The 22,802-nt window shown below is 26.3% G+C and overlaps 1 protein-coding gene across 5 annotated transcripts in view; it reads left to right on the forward strand.

The window, feature by feature from the left end:
• LOC112597306 overlaps positions 1 to 22,802 on the forward strand; it is a 210,187-nt gene that overhangs the window by 157,718 nt on the left and 29,667 nt on the right. For all 5 annotated transcript variants that reach the window (XM_025343285.1, XM_025343284.1, XM_025343287.1 and 2 more), the window contains one exon: positions 20,554 to 20,695. In XM_025343285.1, the coding sequence (XP_025199070.1) occupies positions 20,554 to 20,695 (142 nt within the window). The remainder of the gene's footprint in view (positions 1 to 20,553; positions 20,696 to 22,802) is intronic.

Consider the following 22,802-nt stretch of genomic DNA (forward strand, 5'->3'; position numbering starts at 1 on the left):
TACATAATTCCCAACAAAATAGTATACAATCTTTATCTCACGTGTAAAATAATTTGACCTTTCATTATAAGCTGACTCTGTTCAAAACGTTAATATTATTTTAATTCTGCAGATAATATATTATTTTATTAAAACCTAAAATAAATTATTTTTTTTTAACATTTATTTGAATATATACAATATGTAATAGTAGTAACAATATGCATATGAGCGGAAAAATACAAGTTGACTGTGAAATCATGAGGAGAGTAGCTATTCAACAATAACACTCGACATGGTTAAAATAGAAAATAATGAGGAAAAGGTGATCTTGGATGTAAATGTATTATTTTCGTTCATTAGAGAGACTTGTAAATTTCAAAACGCTAAAAATATTTATTTTTTTTTAAATATGCGCAAAAATGTATTAAATTAACATCATGAACGCATTTAAAATGCAAAAATGTCACTGTTTTAATGGCCGCATTAACGACAGTGTTAATAAATAAATTTTCAATGAAACACTTTCTCGCGAATATATATGAACTGCTTACCGAACTAAATAATGTACAGTTGTGCTTCAGTGTTTACTTAACGATAACGTTTATAGCTATAAAAAATAAAGTCTTTTAAACAGAAAACGTATATTGTACCAGATACGTTTAAGTTATAAAGGTAAAATTAAAAAAAAATATATAAACTATGTTCTGTAAAATCATTTAATTATTTAGACTAACACAGCTATGAAAATTATAGCTATAATATTTAATGATATTAATAAGAAAATAAAAACTTATATCAATAAATATATACATTAATTCTAATATTAATTTTCAATAATATTATGAATCTTATAGTTTTTAAGTAAATTGAAGAGTTAAATAATATTAGCACACGTATTGATTAGATTTTGTAAATGTTTATCATAAAATAAAATTCGTTTTTTGATTAATAATTCTTTTTTTAAATTAATTAATTTAAATTAAATTAAATTGAAATTCCAATAATTGTTTAATTTAGCAATTGGATAAAATAAAATATTACCGTTTTATTTTTTGAAGAATTTCAAATGATATTTACATTAAGTCGGTGAAATATATTTAATGTGTTAAATTTAAGTTCGATTATATTCACAGTATTTTATCCCAATATAGTTCTTACTTCCCCAGTTATTAAAATAGTAATTTAGATTTTTAATTAATATGTTTATAAATATTATGATTTAAGTTATAAAGATATTACAAATATAATATTGATATAGTAGATATTATTTATAATATGTTTTGTATGATTTTATTTTTTTTTTAAATTATCAACGAATACTTTATATTAAAATATAAAGATTTGCCAATATTTTTTAATGTTATATTCAAAGTTTGTCCTTATCGTCCTTATTATTTAATACATTTACTTTAATAAGATTTTAAAATATCTTTATTTGTGTTTATTTTAATATTATTTTAATTTGAATTAATACACAATAAGTAAAGAATAATTATTTACTTGACTGAAATATACAAATTTAACAATAGTTTCAGGGACGTATTTACATATATGTACGTAACAGAGAAAGTAGAGAGAATAATTTTAACTTATTATTTTTTTCCACAGCTACGTTTTTTATTCTATCTCTGCATAAAACAGAAAATATGTAATTATTTTATTCAAATAGTATCATCTATATTGATTTTTAATTTTTTAATAGTAATAGTCTTGCTCGTTATCTTTAACTGAAGTTTTATTATTTTTTAAAACAAAATACAAACTTGACATATTGATGTCTTGACACAAAAATTAACTACATGTATATAATATTTAATCGAAATAATTGAAATCGATATTGAATAATTAATTAATTATATTAAGTTTTTAGGTTTTGTTTTATTTTATAAATTAATTATTGAAATGCATGTATTGATGTAATGCAAATGTCAGAAAACAATAAAAATTAAAGGTAGGTACTATAATATACCAATATAATTGATAAGCATATTTTTTTAAATTTTTTTTTTTTTATAAAGTATTCCTAAAAAAACGAAAGTAATAAGTTAAGTACTTATACTTCATAATTTGTAATATATGTAAATATTTATTTTTATGTTTAAACGCTAATTGCTTAATCTGTAAACAGAAATGTATTTATATTTATTTAATGTAATTATTTTTTGCATTTACTTTCTTTTTTTAATCATGTTTAATACAATTTATTAAATTAAAATATTTACATTATAAAGGTTAAAGTTAGTAAAGCTTTAATAGTCTTAAACATGAAATGTTCTATTAAGTTATAACTTTCTATTTAAAATAAACTTTTTAAGACAATAATTATTTATAAAAGTGTATAATTTGATATCATCATTTAAACATTTTGAAAACTTATCTATTTTCATATAATATATTATAACACCATCTTCAAGCTTAATTAGATTACAATTAATTAATTGTAAACACAAATCTTAAAAAAAATATATTAATATGAAATTACAAATTATTATAATTTGCTCGAGGACATTCATAATTTGAAATATTTATTAATATAAATTGATATACTTCCTTTATTTTAATACAAATATAAAATTTATGTGGGTTAGGTTAGATTATTTACAATATATGTATATGTATATGGATATAAATCAATATTGTAACTTTACTTTACGCACCGTTTAACTTATAGGTGTATCGTAAATTATTTATTTATGTATAAATGATATTAAATACGTGTAATTTAGTAATTTGTAGTTTGTATAAAGCAATACTTTATACAAGCTTCAATATAAGCATTGAAAATCTAAACATTAATAATGTTAAATTTCATTGGAAAATTACCGATCAACATTAAAGTTCATAAATCTTATTATTTGAATCTAGACGTTGGATGACGAAAATTAAGTGGATATTTTCTCTCAAATTATGGCCAAATTAAATACAATACTCTTAGAAAAATCGTTCAAGTTATATTATATCGTAAATGTAATAAATATAACAAAAGAGTTAAGAATTTGTTAGTACGGAGACATAAATTATATTAGGAGGTGACATTTTATAAGATTATGAAATTGAATTTATCTTAGCATTTATTTTACGTTTCATTATATTATTATGCTTAGATGTTAAGTTATTAAATTTTACGTTTCGTAGAAATCATCCATTTAAAATACTTCTTTTCATACATATTATACAAGCGGGTTGTGTAGAGCAATTTTTAAAGAAACAAACAATACGTTTATTTTTTTGGTTAAATATTTGATTGAAATTGAATTACTAACTGTATTAAAAACAGTATGGCCATGATATAACAACTGTATAATATTAGGATATCTAATTGTAAACTTGCACTTTAAAAAAAAATATTAATTTAGAATATTTACGTATGATGGCCATTTGACATTGATATCTAAATCCAATAGAACAAAATTCTAATAGAACATTATTTGTTTACTTTATATCTATCATGCAATTTAAATATTATAAAAGTTTTATATTTCATTGACCGCACAAGAATTCATATAAATTGTTAATTAATTTTAAATCAGGAATTCAAAAATTTAGGGTCGCGCGCAGCTATCTTGGTCCAACACCTGGCAGTAACATCTGCAGCTTTTGCTCTTCTGTGTGGTGCATTAATAGTAACAATAGTTTATAACGATAATTAGGGGACTCGGGTGAATGACTATTTTTACTGACTTAAAACCCTTTGCGTTTACTGACAAAATAATAAAATTTCCATCGTTAGGTATTTAAGATTTCAAGCAATAATATATTTCAATTTCAAACATTACATAAAAATTAGGTAAATATAATTATTTTAAAATATAGTAATAGTAACTATTGGAATTTTTAATTTATAATTTTTCAACTTTTTTTTTTTTAATCATAACTTAATGATTTAAGCTGTGTTTTAACACGCCTAATACAATTTTCAATTAATTACAACATCTTTTAGTTTAATTAGTTCATTTTAATTATATTATTCATCAATATAAAATTAATGAATTACAATTATATAACTGTTTTAACATTTTTACCTAAGAAAAATAATTCGTAGATTGCATACTTGTAAATTTTAAAATAAAATCTTAAGTTATACCATATTGTCCATATTTTTTTAATTATTGTATAAAACTCTAAATGTATTATGTATGTTTTTATTCACCGGATTTGCTATCTACGTTTACTAATTTACTATTTTCGAACGTGTTGTATGATTACGAATACTATTATTGACCATTGACGTTTAGAATAATCGATAAACTTTAAACTTTTTTGTTATTTATAATATTAAAGTAACAAAATCTATAACGCAACTATTTACATGAAAACATAATAAATTTGTAATTTTTTAACTTTATAAGAACTTGTAATTATATTATTGTCCATATTTATTTCACAGAATTTGTTTTTGCCCTATAAACTTATTAACATATTGAAAAACATAAATCATGTCTTATTATAAATTTTTATTACGTAAACATTTACAATAATCAGTACATATTTAAATTATACACAATTATATCAATGAATGTAAGATTAATATTAATTTATTGTGTTTAAAGTGGTGATAATAAATGTGAGTACATCTCCTTGTCATCCTTCCTGAATGTAATATAATAATGTTTGATCTATTAAAATATTCTAATTAAATGATAATTTTTAGTGATTATAAAGTATTTTATTATTTTAAACACAAGTTGGGAAATGTTTATTAATATATAATTTTTATGTTTATTCAAAAGTTATTATTTTTATCTGCTGCGAATATTTAAATTTTAAATATAAGTATATTATTGGTATTTTGCTATAAGGAATTAAATTTACAATAAGCATTTGGTAATATAATGTTGTTTAATGTTTGGGAAAAGAGAACGTTAACATGAAAATAAACAATGAGATAAGAGACGATTTTACTACCTTTCTCTCGCCCTATTCACTAAAAAGTTGATATCGCAGTTACACCACTACTGAGATTGTAACAAATATTTCATTATATTAAAATTCATTCATCTGCACATCCCAAAATAAAAATAAAAATATATATTTTAACTTTTAAACATAACAACAGTATATACACAACTTAAACATTTAAAACTTTAATTAAATTAAAATGAAATATTATAAATGTTATCTGATGTTCTATTATATTTGGTTTGTTGAAAGTAATAAAATTATCATGATATCAAAATAAATAAACAAATATACGTATTCCTTTATTTAACAAAAAATGGACGACATTTTTTTTAAATTTATGTTATATTATTTTGTACTATTTTTTTTTTTAATGTATTTTTTGAATTACACAGAAAAATCTATAAAAGTGCAGCAAAAATATTGTTAATATTATTTTATTAACATCAGAAAGTTTTTAGTTTTACACTGAAAAAAAATTAACAAATTATATAAGTACTTCATTTTTATATTTATCTTGATCAAATATCAATAATATAAATTAAACTAAATGTTATACAATTATTAATATTTTTTTTTTCATTTATGTATAATTTTATTTTTTAGATACCTGAAAATTAATTTTTGCATAAATATACGTAGTTACCTACTATAAAAGTGCAGATTATTTCAATGTTAAATTTAATATAAAATAATCTAAGAAAATTTAATATTTCATATAATCCATTACATGTTTTATTCGCTTGTATATAAATAGCTGACTTATTTCAAATAGCGAAAAAATGTTTTATAATGCTTTTTTTATTCTTATTCTAATATAACCGTTGGCTAATAGACATTATAATGGTGATTATACTAACTAATAACTGCGTATAGTTAATTTTTTTGAACCCTTGACATTCTTAAAGAATAATTCACATAATTCAATCAATTTTATTGTATGCAATTTAATTTCATAATTTTAATTTTAATGTTTATAATTGTATCTAGCTAAGTTTATTAGGTGACTTAAAGCTTTCTCTAATATAATATAATATAATGGCCATTTTCTCTATAGCAGTCAGGTTGATATTAAGAGTTTAATCTTTGTCGTTAATTAGTAAATAATAGTGACCATTGCAACTTATTATTTTTTTTTTTTTTTTTTTTTACTATTTAGTTTATAAACCAAGTTTTAGTCATAAATATCTTAGGCAAAAACTCGTTTTGACAGTATCAAAAATATATAAGATAATCATAAATTATAATAATTGAGATCATTTTAATTATTTAATAATAATTGAAGAATTTACTTATAATTTACTTTAAATCATAATATTCAATTAAAACTTCTATTTTTTTTTATTAATACATTATTTTTAATAAATATATGTAATGCTATATTATCATGATAAACACCCTCATAACAACAAAATAATTGTTTATCAGTATCCCATTTACTATTTTAAAAATAATGATATAATAAATTATAAATTATTTTTATTTTTATTCAGAGAGATACAATAACTATTGACGACTAAGTTAAAATGTTAAGATTTATTGTATTTAAAGTGTGTACATTTTTATTATTTGATTAGATAACACTAATGTATAGTAGATATTTTTAACCTTATTTGATAACTTCAGCTATAGTTTTAGTTTTAAGAAGACGGGGAGGCATATACATAATAAGTTTGATGATCTTAATATAGTTCAGAATAAAGTTGTACTCTTGTTGTCTTTGCAAGCTTTCATGCCAATTAATTTCATTGGAGCGTAGCTCTTAATTTATTTAAATGACAGGGATGACTTTGGTGGCATTACCTTTTTAAGGGTTTTCAGTTTTTTATACGACCTCGTACTACCTACACAAGTCTATATTGCATCTCTATCCATAACGCAGTATTTAATTATAGAACATACTCGTATAATAATATAGTCTACCGTTTTATGTTTATGCCCGATGCCCTCTCAAGATGATGCCAAAAGTCGTGTTTTATGCAAATCATAATAATATTCGTTTAAGTTCTATTCCTTTACATAGTATAAACTGATTCATATTCCTGTTATTTTGTATTCCGCTAATAAACAGCGTTGTACGAAATTTAATGGCCTTATACGGTACTCTTTTTATCTACTTGAAATTCATTCAACAAATTTGAACACATTTATATCACCCGCGTATAGACGCCGCTTCAATAAGAAAGTAAGCAAATAAAAGACTTAGTTTCACTCGTTTATTTATTATTCGATTTTTATACGATCCATTAAAATTTTCTCCTTAATAGAATTTAATTTTCCATAAAACGAAAGCAGGTAGGTATTACTAGATATTTTCGAACACCATTATGCTAGATGGAATATTCAGACGAATTAATTCGACTAAAGTGCAGTTATATAGTAAAACTAATTTTCTTAAGGCACACAGTGCAATGGTTCAAGCAATTTGTTTTTAAATATAACGAATTTAGTCTTTAATAGATCTTCCTTCCCACTGTTATTTAAAAAAAGATGTTTTAAAATCAAAATAAACATAAAAATTGAATAGAAATGTTAGGTAAAAAAGCATGAAATAACAGGTACTAAATTATTTAGATTTTACAAGCATAGCATAGTATACATAGGTAAAATTCTCGTTTTAACAAAAATAAATATTAATTATAATTAAAATAAAATGTAATTAATAACATTACTCCTGGAGTAAATAATATGTATTTTATACAAGTAGTATATTCAGTGCCGGATCAAACATTTTTTTAACTCAGGGCAAAATAGGAAATTTCCACCCTTTTATACCTATCACCTTTTTTTTTTTATTTTACTTATAAAATAATTAGAAATTTGCGCCTTTTTATGACTAGCGCCCGGGCCACGTGCTCCGAATTGTCCCCCTCCCCCCTATATATCCGGGGCTGAATATATATATATTATATTCTAACAATAGAAAACATGTCTATGTTTTAAATACGGTTTAAGAGCTACATTTAAATAAAAATATACTGAAAATTAAAAAAAAAAATTCATATAAATAGCACACTCCATAAATGTATATTTAAACATATTTTTTTTTTTTTAATATTCTCTGGATACAATTATAAAATAAATCTCAAAGCTATTTAATTAATTCAGCTACGAACCTAGGGACACGTAAACATGTCCGTCTTTGACGTTTCACTTATAAAAATGAGAAAGTGTTTAGCATTAATTTATAATTAATATATTTAATTGTTCTCCTCTATGAAGTTTAGTAAATTTACTAAAACAAAAAATGTCATGCTTAATCTTCACCGACTCACTAAGCGTATTATTAAGCCTTCAAAACTGATTTAATCCTAGCGAAATAACAGCAAACATAGAAAGTTCAATCAACACACAAAACAAAAAATGTACTAATATGGATACCAGGACATACCAACATACAAGGAAATGAAACAGCGAACAAAGCAGCCAAGCAAATTGCACAATTAAACCAAACAAAAATACAAATATAAATCTACATCGACATTAAAAACAAATAAAACACATATGTGCAATAGAATGGGAAAAATTATGGAAAAAACAAAATCAAAAACTCAATAAAATTAAAAGAACAACTAGCAAGTGATCCTCAAACAGCTAAAGAAAAAACGAAGCAGTTCTTTACAGATTAAGAATAGATCACACAAAAATTACACACGGCTTCTTAATGGCCAAAGAAGAACCACCAATTTGTACCATATGCGGAACACAAACAACAGTGAAACACATATTATCTGAGTTTTTAAAATACAAAGAGCTCAAGGTAAAAAACGATCTGCCCAATCAATTATCAAAAATCATAGGACCTGACAAGGAAATCAAACATAAATTTAATAAATTTTCTAAAAATGTCTGGATTATATAGGTAATTAAATTTAACATAATAATATTTCGGTAAACAAAAAAAAAAAAAAAATGTAAATTGTAATCTACACGCTAATAATCTCTGTTGTTAAAGTGTTATTTTGTTTAATAAAAATAAAAATAAATTTTTCATAAAACAAAATATATACTAGATTTATAATTATTGGACATTTTTTTGATAGTATAATATATTATAATATCATAATAACATTTTATAAAATATAACTTAAAGCGTTATCTAAAAACGTTAATTTTGTTTACTTATAGTTTATAATAGCATAGTTTCAATAAATTTTAGAATTAAAATGTTACTAAACTAAAATTTTTAAATTTATAACAAAGTTTTAATCAATACCTATACATTTTTTTTTAATATAAAGTTTTCATACTGCAGGTAATGTATGCCCATATCCATGGATGTTTTTATTGTAAAATAGTTGTTGTTTACTAGATAAATTATGTTTTGTGGGCGTTTTTCAATTTTATCTCATTCTATTAAGTCTTATGTATTGTGTACTGCGATTTTTCGTTTTTCACGCATTGTATATAGGGTGGTTTTGTAGGCTAAATGAAAAACTGACTATGAACTATAGTTTAAAGTTCGGGGCAAGATAATAATGATAATGATTGATATTATGGTAGAATAAAATGCAGTAGTGATCGAAGGTGGATGAGTGAGGGGAATAGGTAAACCGTTAGGGTGCGACCTTCATATCCGACTCCTTACATCCAAAAAAATAAGTGCTTTAAAAAATCAGTGCTTAAATACGTTAGATAACACTCGAGATAATGACCGATGACGATAACGATAAAAGCAAAAATTACCATTATACATATGTATATAATATAAGACCAATTACGACTATTATAACTCAAAGTTGTGTATATATATATACATATTATATTTAACACCGTGCACGGGGTTATAGTTATACGTATAGCGCGTAAGTCGCCATTGCTGGGGTCAGCCTAGGGTTGTCGCGAGGGGTGACCGAACTACGTGATTACGACCGGAAATCGTGGTTAGGAAAATCGCGATTCGTCCGTTCTCTGCAGATTGCCGAAAATCTGAACGTCCTTCTGCTCACGTCAGCTCAGCCTCTACCGACGTACGCTATCGGTGGACCTCACGCGGCGGCGGTGGTGGCGATGGGGCGAGAAAAACCCAGCGCTCCACTGCTGCCGTTAATCGGCTTAAATGAAACGTATTAATCGTTTTAGCGTGGCTGCTCGAGCGTTCTAACCGAATTAATATTTAATTTCTGTCTCTCTTTCCCCTAAAATTAAAGGTTTTCGAGCTCGAGGGGAATGCATATATATGCATACGAATGTATTATAATGTATAAGAATTAAAAGCGGACTTAAGGGAAGCTACTAGCGGTGTACGAGAGACGTATGATGCTATGGTAGCGGCAGCGGGCGATGGGTGTTTACGTGTACTCGCGGCGCGATACGACTACAGCAGCGGCGGTGGCAATGACGACGACGACGACGACGACGACCGACCGACGCGCGCGCGCGTATCGATCACCTCTCTCTGTCTATCGCGCGGCCGCGCAAACACCCACACACTCGCTGACGGGCAATCGGTCGTTCACGTCGACAAACCGCTAAAACGTGAACTCATCGGGGACGGCTACGGCGTTGTCGGTAATGTTGAAAAATGACGGTTGGCCACTAAATTGCATAGGACAGTGTGTTATTAAATTACACCAGTCTGCCGTCTGACGTCAGGAAATTTTTGGACGGGCGAAGGATAAGTAATCACAAAAATTTACGGACTAAAAATACTAAATCTATTAAATAAACAAAACGAAACTTCGTTTTTATCCCAAGTATTCGGTTTAAGAGTACCGATACAAGTGCGAACTGTTTATTGTTTGATCAATAGTAACTCTACATAAAATATATTCTTTTACTATAGATGTCTGCGTATATCGAATAATATGTACTTTAGTAAGTTTATAATAATATATATTGTGGCTTGGCGTGGCGCGTTGGCTGCTACCAGTCGCGGAATGCGACTGAGAGTAAGTAACGGCCACAGCTACTAGCTCCCGGATGGGTGACCACTCGGAATCATAGTGGTTAAAAACCTTGCCACACATACACGTGTTTGCTATCAACCGTAACAATCATAAAAAATACAACCTACCGTACCAACCTACAACGTAACCCTTACAAACAGCTAATGGCCCTAGTTGCCGGGCTTAAGTTCAATAAAAAAAAAAAAAAAAAAAATAATATATATTATTTTAAGTTACATCGAATAAACCCAAAAATATTATGAGATTATAATGATCCTGTTATAATTCAGATGTACTATTTTGTTAAAATAATTTAGATAATAAATAGATAAAATTTGTGAAGATAAGATTATTAAGTTGATCAACTATAAATATTTCAATAAACTGTTGTTTTTTTTTATAAAAACTATTAGCGGGCCTCAGAGATAGAAAAATTCTGAATACGCTTATACAATACTGGTAAATATTAATTATTATGAGTTTTTTCCCGAGTGACTATAGATATAACTTTCAGGGTACTGCAGGTATGTATTTTTTCATATGTACTCTAACAAGGTTAAAATAATGATACCTTTTATAAACACACATAGAATGATTATTTAAGCACGCTCACTCTCTTTTATGCTTAAACTACACATGTATTAAATAATATTTTATGAAGTCGTTAAAAATCGTCAAATGATACATATAGCAACTATTTCATATATGAGCTTACAAAGTTACAAACCTATATAGTATACATGGTTATTAAAATTTGTAAACACAAATATTAAAAAAATGACGATAATCTACAAAAAAACCTAGAATAAGCACACTATTATTTTATATTTTTCTATAATACTTAACTATAATAACTAGATTTAATTTATATTTCACATACTTATCTAGGTAAACTTACTTATCTAGGTATATGGATTTAAATACATTTTTAACTATAAATAATTTATAATGCACAATTAACGGTCAAAGAAGAGTATAAATAGTAAAATAACCCTAGAAACCTGTAAATAACTTTATTGTATAGATTATATATTAAAAACGTTTTACCTTGACGCGTTGACTTCGGTTTGATATTCCTGAATAACGGACGATGTAGTTTTTCGGACCATAAATGATGAGGCTCGTAAACATCCAAACTAAAGTCGTTCTCTAAGAATTTCATCAATGTGTACACCATGGTCCATGATTAAATACGTACTCGTGAATAATATTATACAAATGGTTTAATCGAGAACTAAACAACACGGTAGGTGTGGAAGAAAAGGACAACGAAAATCGCGTTTTTTCCATGACTGACTCACTGACGATGGAAGATATTGTAGTTAGCAGTTCATAATTATTTTACCATAATATGCAATATGGTCAACGGTTGCAGTAAATAGTATTATACCACAATCTAGGTGATTACCGTCCATATGATTTTAGTTATTTGGTATTGGGTAACTTAAATACTTCTTATGGTGCTAAAAGAAAATGGTAGCCACCAATCGTTTGGTTAGGTTAATATTTATTATGTCCGCTTTGCAAACTATTTTTGCATTGTTGTTGATGAGTTCGTAAAATGTCAAAAAGTGCAATAAAATTCCGTCGAAACGAAATTACAGTTGTTTCATCTTTCGATCCAACGTGTTACATGTTTCTCGATGTTGCTGGATATTAAAGTAAGTCATACACTGGTCACATAATATTTTATTCTATTATTATATATTATTCACTTGTTTTATAGCATATTATAGCCTGTTACAACTAGGATGTATCTATGGCGATTATATAGAGTTTAGGATGGTTGCACATAATGAACTTTATTAAATTAAGTGTAAAATTATAATATAAGTTTGTAATATTAAAAATTCTAAAAGGCAGTTACGTGATCGCTATTTCTTAAATACCATAAAAAAGTTTTTATTTTTTAATTGACTGCATAATATAGCAAGTACTTAAAAATGTTAAAAATTATATCTTGAAAACATAACAATTGGTTAAGCGTGCTAAAAAATCACTTTTGATCCGTTTACGTATTACGAAAGCCATACATGTATTTATAATGATGGTGAGGTGATGAGGGGTAGGTTCACTAAAGCAATTATGCTGGACGATACTCTTTACATTCTTATGTTTGGATTTGCAATTTTTCGTAACAAACGTTGCAATCTTGCTAGTATGCTTAATTTATTTTCTCGTTATTATTACGCACCGATCATATTGTAACTAAAAATTAAAAAGAAACGTGTCTGGATTTCATGAATGCTGTACTATAATCATGCTACTCGATAATAAAATATGTTTATTTTTCTTTGTTGAATTGGTTTTCTCATTTAATCAAATGATAAATTATGTATTTTTGCTGTCGGAAATTTACTTATACTATATTGGGCAAGGAAAAATGAAATAAACACCATTGGATGAAAATTTTAAGTATGTATCTATTCTATTTACACGTTAGAAGCGGATATTCTAGTATAATATTTTTATCCCTCTGCCGTGATTACAGAAATCGGTATCCGCAGATAGCACGCCAGTGGTCGTCGATTATCTTGTGAGAGAAAAAAAACGGCGCACTTGGCAATATATTTCATGTCTATAAATATGATGGATTTTTAAATGTATCACAAGCTCATGATACGGAGATTTTTTTATATACATATAACGATGACTCATCGTCTAATAATTCCCGCTTTACTCCACCGCTAGTTCATCATTAGAGCTCATCCATCTCTCTCTTTCATAAGGGCCGTCGTCCGCAACACCGCTGGTCTATACTTTTTTGCTCTTTTACGCCGCTCTCTCGACCCTCTCCTAAATCAACCCCAACCCTCCTCATCGTCACTCGTCGCTATAGCAAACGACCGTTTACTATACATACTCATGCACATACCCACACTCGCATAGATTTTTGTAACAGAAAAAAAAAGAAAGAGGGAGAAAAGGTGCCATCCATAAAAGCCAAAAACAATAGCCCTGTCACGACGCGTGGACGCACGGCCGTTCGATTTGTAGAGACGATTTGTCAGCAACGAGAAAAAGGGCACGCTTACACCTACGCTCAACCCTCGGTATGCACAGCAAAAAATACCACTCAAAAACCTAGTACCTATCAAACTATCCACCCGAACCATTATACTTCGGTTAATGTTACGCAGCAGTTTATTATTATTACCTATGTTATATAGGATATACATCCCTTCACAAGTCTAAAGAGATTACCTGGGCGCAACAAACTTTGAAATAATTTCCTGTATAATATATAAATATATATCTACACACACACATGCACGTATTTATAACATACAAACCTAATTAAACGATATATGCGCTCACGTGCCCATATATGGTATACGCTCGTGAATATCATCGACGAAGACGAATTAGACGGGCATTTTCGTTCGTTAAAACGTCTTGCCGTGGTTAATTGAATTTCCTTGTATAGACGTAGCACGGCGCTATCCGATTCCCAGGATCCTCCGCACCGTTGAAAGTCTCGACACACTTAACCCCCCGAGGGATTATACTATTATTATTATTATTATTATTATTCGTTAACAACGGTTTCCAGTTACATCATCGCGTATTCTTCGAGTATAAATTATACTATTATTATTATATTATATTATAAATGCGTATACAAGTTGCGGTATGCCAGTATACGTAGATATATAAGTATTATCGTGGCGTGCACTCGCCACATATGACGTATTTTCATCATAGTTGTAACATTAATACCTCTTATCTTGTTTTTGTAAACGCAGTTCTTTCAAACTCACGTTTGGCTTCATCATGATGATATGCGTGGTACAAACGACACTGCGAAAAGTGCTTAACGTATACATAAATTACATAAAATAGGAAAGGTAGGACATCACACTTGCCTCAGACTTTTCAGATTGTCTGACACTCATGAATACAAAATTATTAAAGTCGTCATCGGAACAATATAACGCGTATATACATATTCATGTATCGTATAGTCTTCCCATACATAGGTATACGGTTATATGACATGACCGCCAGACGAGGGACTCAAATATAACACACGACTCAATGATATAAATTTCACAGTATATTAATATGTACGAGGGTGTTCGATGTCATCGCATGGCCAAGCGTTATCTGTCTTCAGTACTCTATCCACCACCGCTCAATAGGTATGCGTGAGTGTGTATTATTTGTTTATGTGTGCGATTTCACGTGCGTGATATTATACTGATATATTATAGTCCGAAATTAAGAGCCCAGTCGAAACGACACTTGAACGCGTGACGTGTAAGCTGTTACATTTATGTATCAATTCCTATAAATAATACATTATTGGAGTGCGTTTCTTTCGGGGTCGACTATGATAATATAATAATTTAATATTATAGCGTGTTATTGATCAAAATTTTATCTTACGGTAATAAATTCTCGTATACCTATATTGAATAATTATATTATTTTAGTACTATAATTTAACAAAATTGATAGACATTAATAAATAGAAACATTAAAACATATCTAACATTTTTCTTAATATGCTACCTAAACCAATCTAAACTTAAAAAAGCTGAAAATAAATAATTAAAAGTTTGTTAATATAATTAATATAAAATATCATATAATATATCAGTAGTGGTGGCACCAGGTATTTCAATTTTATCTAATGTTGAGGGGGCACTTACCCACACTTGCCCCGTTAGCGTCGCCCCGGAATATCAGTTATTCACGTTTCAACAGTTTTAGACAATTATTTACAAAATATAAATATAAATGCCAATAATAAATTTAAACTAAAAATCACTAAGGATAAGAAATTACTAAAAGTTAGATTTTTATAAAAAATAGTTTTACATTTATGATTTAAACTGCTTAACATTATTTTTTTTAATCCCAAAAATTGAATAAAATATATTTTTGATTTACTTTCACTAATTTTTTTGATAAATAAGATAATTTAAGACATTTAAGTATATTAATCTACAAAGTCGTATTAAAAAAAAAAGTATTTATATTTTTATTATTATATTTTACAGCGTTTAAGTATTACACATTTTTTTTTTTTTTTGCTTATCTATATAGAAAAATCACCTTTTAATATAAAATTTTGATAATCCAGTACACAGTGTTGCATCATTCTATTAAATATTACGTACGTTAATGATATTTTCGTATCGTATATTATGTTCTGAACACAAGGGACGTCTCGAGAAAGACCAACCACAGAAGACATAATTTAATATAATATGGTTATGAGTTTTAGTTGATGCTTCATTTTATTTTTTTTATTTAAATACATTTATTATGTCAAGCTACCGCTCAAAATTTACTCAAATAAGTAGTTCACGATAGTGTTATTATTTTACTTTGTCATGTGTTTATTTTGCCCAAAACGAAAAAAAAACCGGGTTTTTTCATTCACATTTACGTTTATTTTTTTTTTCAACTCTTTTTGGTTGCTCAATATTCAGCACCATATTTTATTTTATAAACTTAAAATTAGACCAACTTCAATTACCATAAAAATTTAGTATAGTGTTTTATAATAAAATATTATGCAAGAATACTTTTACTTAGATTAATATTTACCAAACTTAGAAAGATAATACGAACAAAAGGCAAGCTATTTATTTATTTTATTTATTCAAACGAACATCAACAATTTTTTCGCAAAACGTTTATAAATTAAAATTACTCATCTAATTTTATATTTATATTTTGTTTTAAAATTTTTTTTATGTCCATGAATAATATAGAAATGCATAGTATATATTATTTATAAATTCCATTTAAATAATCCATAAAAAATCAGATTTAAGTACAAAATAAAAATAATATATCATTAATATAGTTTTTATTATTATTTGTATTATAAAATTAAAAAAATTATATTATTTACAGTGTAAATTGTATTCGTGTAATTTGTTCACTTTTAAGTTAAAACAATTTTTTATCTAATATTTGCCATAAATTCTATGTAAAAATAACAAAATAATAAAATTAGATAAAAAATAAAAATTGCAGCAAAAGTGTATTGAAACTTACTTATAATTTATTAATGTAATTCGGTCATTTCCTAGTAAACCTTGATTGAAGTCCATTTTGTATTCGTTATTTAATTTAATATATGTGTAACGTGGGTTTTATTCAAAATTAACAATGACGGATTGTAGTATAATAATCCTTGTACAAACATTATTACATATTTATAAATGTGTTTATGCAAGAAGAGACTTAATCTAGAAATTCCAAACTTATAGGTTTCGAATTATATATTTCGGATAATACCTGTAATATATCTTTCTAATGTTGTAAGACAGCTGCAAGCTTTCTTTATATCATATAATGATTATAATGTATATAATAATATTTTATTTTCAAATTTAAATTTAAAAATTTTAAATTATCACAATGTTCATTATATATAGGCTGGTATTTAATAATATTTATTGTTTAAGTTTTGAGATGTTAAATATTTATATTTACAGGGCGATTTACTAAGCATGCTTGCCCCATTTTTTAAAATTAATAATGATTTTTTTTTCAAATATTCAGATATTTGAAAATTTTAAATATTCTTCAAATTTCTAAGACGTTTTTACACTTTTTTAGGAGTATTATGTCACGATCATAAATAACAAATGGATGCGAGTATACTTAGTGAATCACTCTGTATAATATACAAAAGTTGGAAAAAAATAATTTATTGTTTGCAATTAATTTTATAAAATAAAAAAATGATCATAATTCACAATTTCTGTAAATAATATTTAACACCTAATTATTTATCAATTTTTTATAACGACATTAGTTTTTGGGTTTCATTAAGGACGCTTTGAAGATGGAAGATTTTCTTTTATTTTTAATACATTGAATTTGAAATATAAAATAAATAATAAATACATAAATAAACTGTTAAATCATGTAATATTATTATTTACCTTGTATACAGTTTTCATTTACATAATTCAACATTGGCATTATTCCAAAAATGAGAACATTAATTAATTTTAAAACTATAAATTTAAATATATATCGATAAACACATTGTTTTATAGGTGTTTGCTTCTATACCTATTTAATTTATTTCTTAACTTTATCTTACAATTTTAAACAAAAAATAATTTTGCATTACTCATGAAACTGTTATCATAAGATATTATAATATATCTGTACCTAAAAACTAATAAATATAATTAACATATGTTTTTTTACTTGTTAGTAATTTAGTATTATTATAACTTACATCATGGAAATAAAAATATCTAGAAATAAACGATATATTTTTTTTTATCTTTACTCACGCTGATGACTTGAATCATATTATGTTATGCTATTATATCTGTTTAAAATGTAACTTCATCTTCACGATTTTTATGACTTAAAAAAATAAATAGATTTTCATAAATTATATAATTGAAGTTCTAAGTTTAGACGACTTTAAAAATGAAATAAAAGTAATGCGAATAAATTTTAAGTATTGTACGCATATTGTTAAAAAAATAAGAATTGAAATTAGCGTTTCAGTTTATTAATATAAGTGTAAAATCAATAAATTTTCCCTCAAATTTCTTGAATATATAATTTGAATAATTAACAACGATGTGTATTGTATTTTTTGCGAATAATAAGTAGAAGTGAAAAACACGAAATCATAGCTTGAAGAGGTTAGTGGGTACTTAAATTATTTATGAGAATAAAATTATTTCAACGACCCAGAATATATTATAAAACGAGAATTGTACGAGTATGCCAGCCTAGAAGATACTTAAAGAATAGCATAAAAAAAAGGTAAACAAGTGAAAATAATATAATAAATAATATAGATAATAGTAAGTACTTTTATGATTTAAGTTCAAAAAGTAGTTGGGAGTCGTTTGGATCTACATCACATACGTACTCAATTCTTTAAATTTATTGATATCGATAGTAGTATATTATTAATGCAAATAATGTATTTAAATAGTTGTGAAAAAAATAATTAGGAAAAATACTCAGCCTCCGATAAAAGGTTTAATTATTTTTTTTTTCTTATTATAATTATTTAAACAGCAATCTAAATAATTTTAGGAATACTTTAAATAATGACGAGGTCTCGACTATACATTTAATAAAAATAAATGATTCAGTATAATATTGATTTTCAGCCACATAATAAATACAGAACTTTGTTTGAAGCTTACCTCTTAACTTGTAGTTTAAAGTTTAGACTTGGTGAATCGAGGAGAGGTATACATTTCAATAATATGCTCACATTACACTTCCTTTGCTTTTCTAATATAAACTAGTAAACAATTCTAATTAATAATGAACGACTGAATTGCATCCAATTCTTTGAGAATTTTAAAATAAATGAAAATATGTAGCTAAAAGTATCAAATATATATTTTACTAAAGTAAAAATCTCTATATATACATATTAATTATACGTTTAAATGTGTTTAAAATATGAAGAATATCCTATCGGCATAAGTTGTTTATTTATTTTTTGAAAGCAATGTTTAGAAATCAGCGATAAACTGTCCACTTTTAGAAGTAGTCAAACCATATACCTATAAAAGGTTTATGCTCTTTCTCGTAGAGCTTATGATCAATCAGGTTGACGAGGGAATATACAACCTTTTTTAATGAAATTCAACTGAGATACCGATTTATCCAACAAGAACCTCACGTCTACATTCATACACACAAAATCAACCCCTTATGTCAAATAATGAGATAAAATATATAGCTTAATGTGCACCCTTTTCTAGATCGTTTCTCTTTAGATGCGAAAAATATCTTCGATGTATAAAATGTACTCAACTTAATCCAAATTCTGTGGTGTATCCAACTGTACGCAACAGATATTTAGTATTTATAACTTGATCGTATTTTATTAAATGAATTTCAATTTTTACTGAAAAGTTCATTATTTTAACAAGCACGAAATTCCAATTGGTTTTAGCGTTAATTTTTTTTAACCTTACACAGACTCTCTGAAGACTATTCAGGACGTGACCCGTTCACGAAAAGGGCCTGTCAGTCTATCAGTCAAAAGGAGAATACGATTGAGGGGAGTTTTTCCATTAGTTTTATTGAATTGAGTTATTTATCTGATACAGTCGTAAACAAGTATGGCCAGAGGTATACCCAAAATCTCCAGAAAACTAACACCGTAATAATATATATAGCATTATATAAAAGTATATAGTATAATATAGATTAAATTTCAATTTATTGTATATGATACATATATAATATATTATATATATTATATGATGTATAAATATATATATATATATATATATATTTGTGTGTGCTGTAGTGACGATTGCAATGCTGATGAGTATTTTTTCAATGCAATTGGACAACTTAAGTGTTCTTGACAGTTTATTTTAGATAAGACTACTCAATGACATTAGTGACTCCATTTAGATGGGGTGGATATTCCTATTATTTTTTAACTATTTTGTGCGTCCTTTTATATCGCGCACATACTCGCTGATGCAAAAACTTTCAATAGACTATCGTTATTGATGCCACATGCATTTGTACCCTTTCTCCCTATCCCAATTCATATCTGCATACCAAAAACGAATTAGGAAATAATTTCCTCGCAAAAGTGACTTCAAACGAGATAATTTTAGGGGGTTCGGTGTCAGCAACTACGGTAAAGGGGCAGTGCGCGCGCTGCGATACCAATACATAGCATGGTCGACCCAGAACTACCATTACGTTAATTAAATTAAAAAAATAACAAAACAAGAATCTCCTTTACATTATATTATTATTATATAACTATCTATAATTAAAAATCTGTGGCGTTTCGTAGAGGGTTGCAAGTTTCCGACTAGATGGGAGGGCGTTTGGTTCCAATCCGGTATCCGACAGTCCATCGTTGTGCAAGCTAACCGGTTCAGCATCAAAGGCAAGTGCGTGGACTCAGACGGTGACAAGTTTCTACTTTCGGACGAGTAAGTCAAGAAACTTAATACTCACATTACGTCATGTTATGTATTTTATAATTATACTAATACATACGCTGCTGTAGCTGTGGTTTTTATTATTATTGTTTTATTGTACGACAGCGATGATGTAACTTTAAATATTTATTACTATTTAACCATAATAATGTTTGTGTTGTTACTCGTGTTAATATATTCACAGAAAAACCGTTGTACTCTGCCAGATATAAATCATCATTTGAATATATTATATAATTTAGGTCACAGACTCTAGAAATGAAAAAAATTATCAATCATATATTGCATTATTGCATTTTAGCGTGATACAAATACTTGCTTGGTATTTAGGTACTTATTTACTCGACTATTTCTGTATCTATAATATTTATAAATTCTAATTAAACGATCTAGCATTTAAAAAATCTATTCCAAGTATTTTTTCTACTCTTTCTTTGCTACGCCTATTTATTATATACAATATACATATTATAATGAATGAAAATTAATATCATATTATGTCGAAATAAAATATTTCAAAGAAATAGCTAAGTTACAGCTTGAGCATGATAATTATAATGGGCATTAGTAAATTAAAAATATTAAAGAATCGTTACAAAAGTAAAGTTTAAAAAAAAATAAATTCAAAGCCTACTATATCATATTATCTGATAAAACGTAATACGTATATATTAAACTAATTACAGTTCAGTGAAATTGCTACAGATAGATTGTTTTCAAAAGTAAATACTTTTAAATTATCCAGAAAAAATAAACGTTATAATACAACAGGCGACAAGAGCTAAAATCTCTAAATAGTGGACATTTTTGATATGAAACGTAGATAAATAATAAACGTAAATAAGATTATAATAAAGAAAAAAAACCACAATGATAAAGAATATGATAAAAAATTTAAATATTTTTATTTTTAATAAAGTAAGTAATGTAAAGGATTCGATTGCATGGTAGATAATTTATAAATGTAACAGTGAAGAACGGAAAATTAACTTCTTTCAAGTATCTATTATATAGGATGATTATTTTATCAAACAATAACTCATTTATTTAAAATTTAACAATTTTTTTGAAAATATTACTTTACATAATTACCTGTCGATATGAAATAATATTTAAAGAAAACATGTTTTTAATGTTTCTTATTGCTTTTATTTTATAACTTTTTACTTTTTTGAATGACAACATTTTAATTTAATATTCTGAAGCAGAATATTTTCGAAATATTTTGATTCATGAAAATCGAAATTCGAACTAGTAATTTAAAAATTACATAAGCGGAGTGGAGTGGTCTCAAAATATAGATCTACTATTCCATTCAACTAAAATGTAAACACTTATATAAGTAGTTATAAATCATAAACTACTCGTAAAAACTTCGATATTTATGTATCGAAATACTTCAAAAAATGTTTTGTATCATAATAATATAATTTTTGATTTTGTTCAATATGACGTGAGCATAACTATAAATTAGATTAAATTTTTTTATGAAAATATAAAAATTAAATGTTAGGTAGTTAAATTAGATTAGAGTTAAACTTAAAAACAAGATAAAAATGCAATACATATTTAATAGGGTTATTTAAACATCATACGCATAACAAATAAATTAATTTTTTCATGTAGTCTCATTATTTTATTTGTATTACGACTATCACATTCGAGTTAAAATCTGTTCAATGAATCAGGTCATATATTAATCTTTCTAATCGAGGTTTCCGCGAAAACTATAGTTGATGTATTATGTTTTCTTTATAAAGGCGAAATTCTTCTAGTAATAATATTATTTGATACATTACAATCATAATGATCTGTTAATGGCTATAATTTTTTTTTGATCAATCATCTCGTGATTACTTGGGGAAAAAAATCCCAATTTTAAACTGCAAAAATAATGAACGTGGATAAATCTACAATAAGAGATTAACATATTTTATTCAAAAACAGATCCATCGCACTATTATTAATTATGGTGCTATGATTTTTATTTACATTCTAGTTATATATCCTGATAATTACTTCATAATAGTATAATATTTATAGTATATAAAACGTATGAAAAACTAAAATATGAATTTAAATTATAAGCATCTCTTGT

The sequence above is a fragment of the Melanaphis sacchari genome, unplaced genomic scaffold, assembly GCF_002803265.2.
Source record: "Melanaphis sacchari strain LSU unplaced genomic scaffold, SCAv2.0 Contig40_pilon_pilon, whole genome shotgun sequence".
Taxonomy (NCBI): domain Eukaryota; kingdom Metazoa; phylum Arthropoda; class Insecta; order Hemiptera; family Aphididae; genus Melanaphis; species Melanaphis sacchari.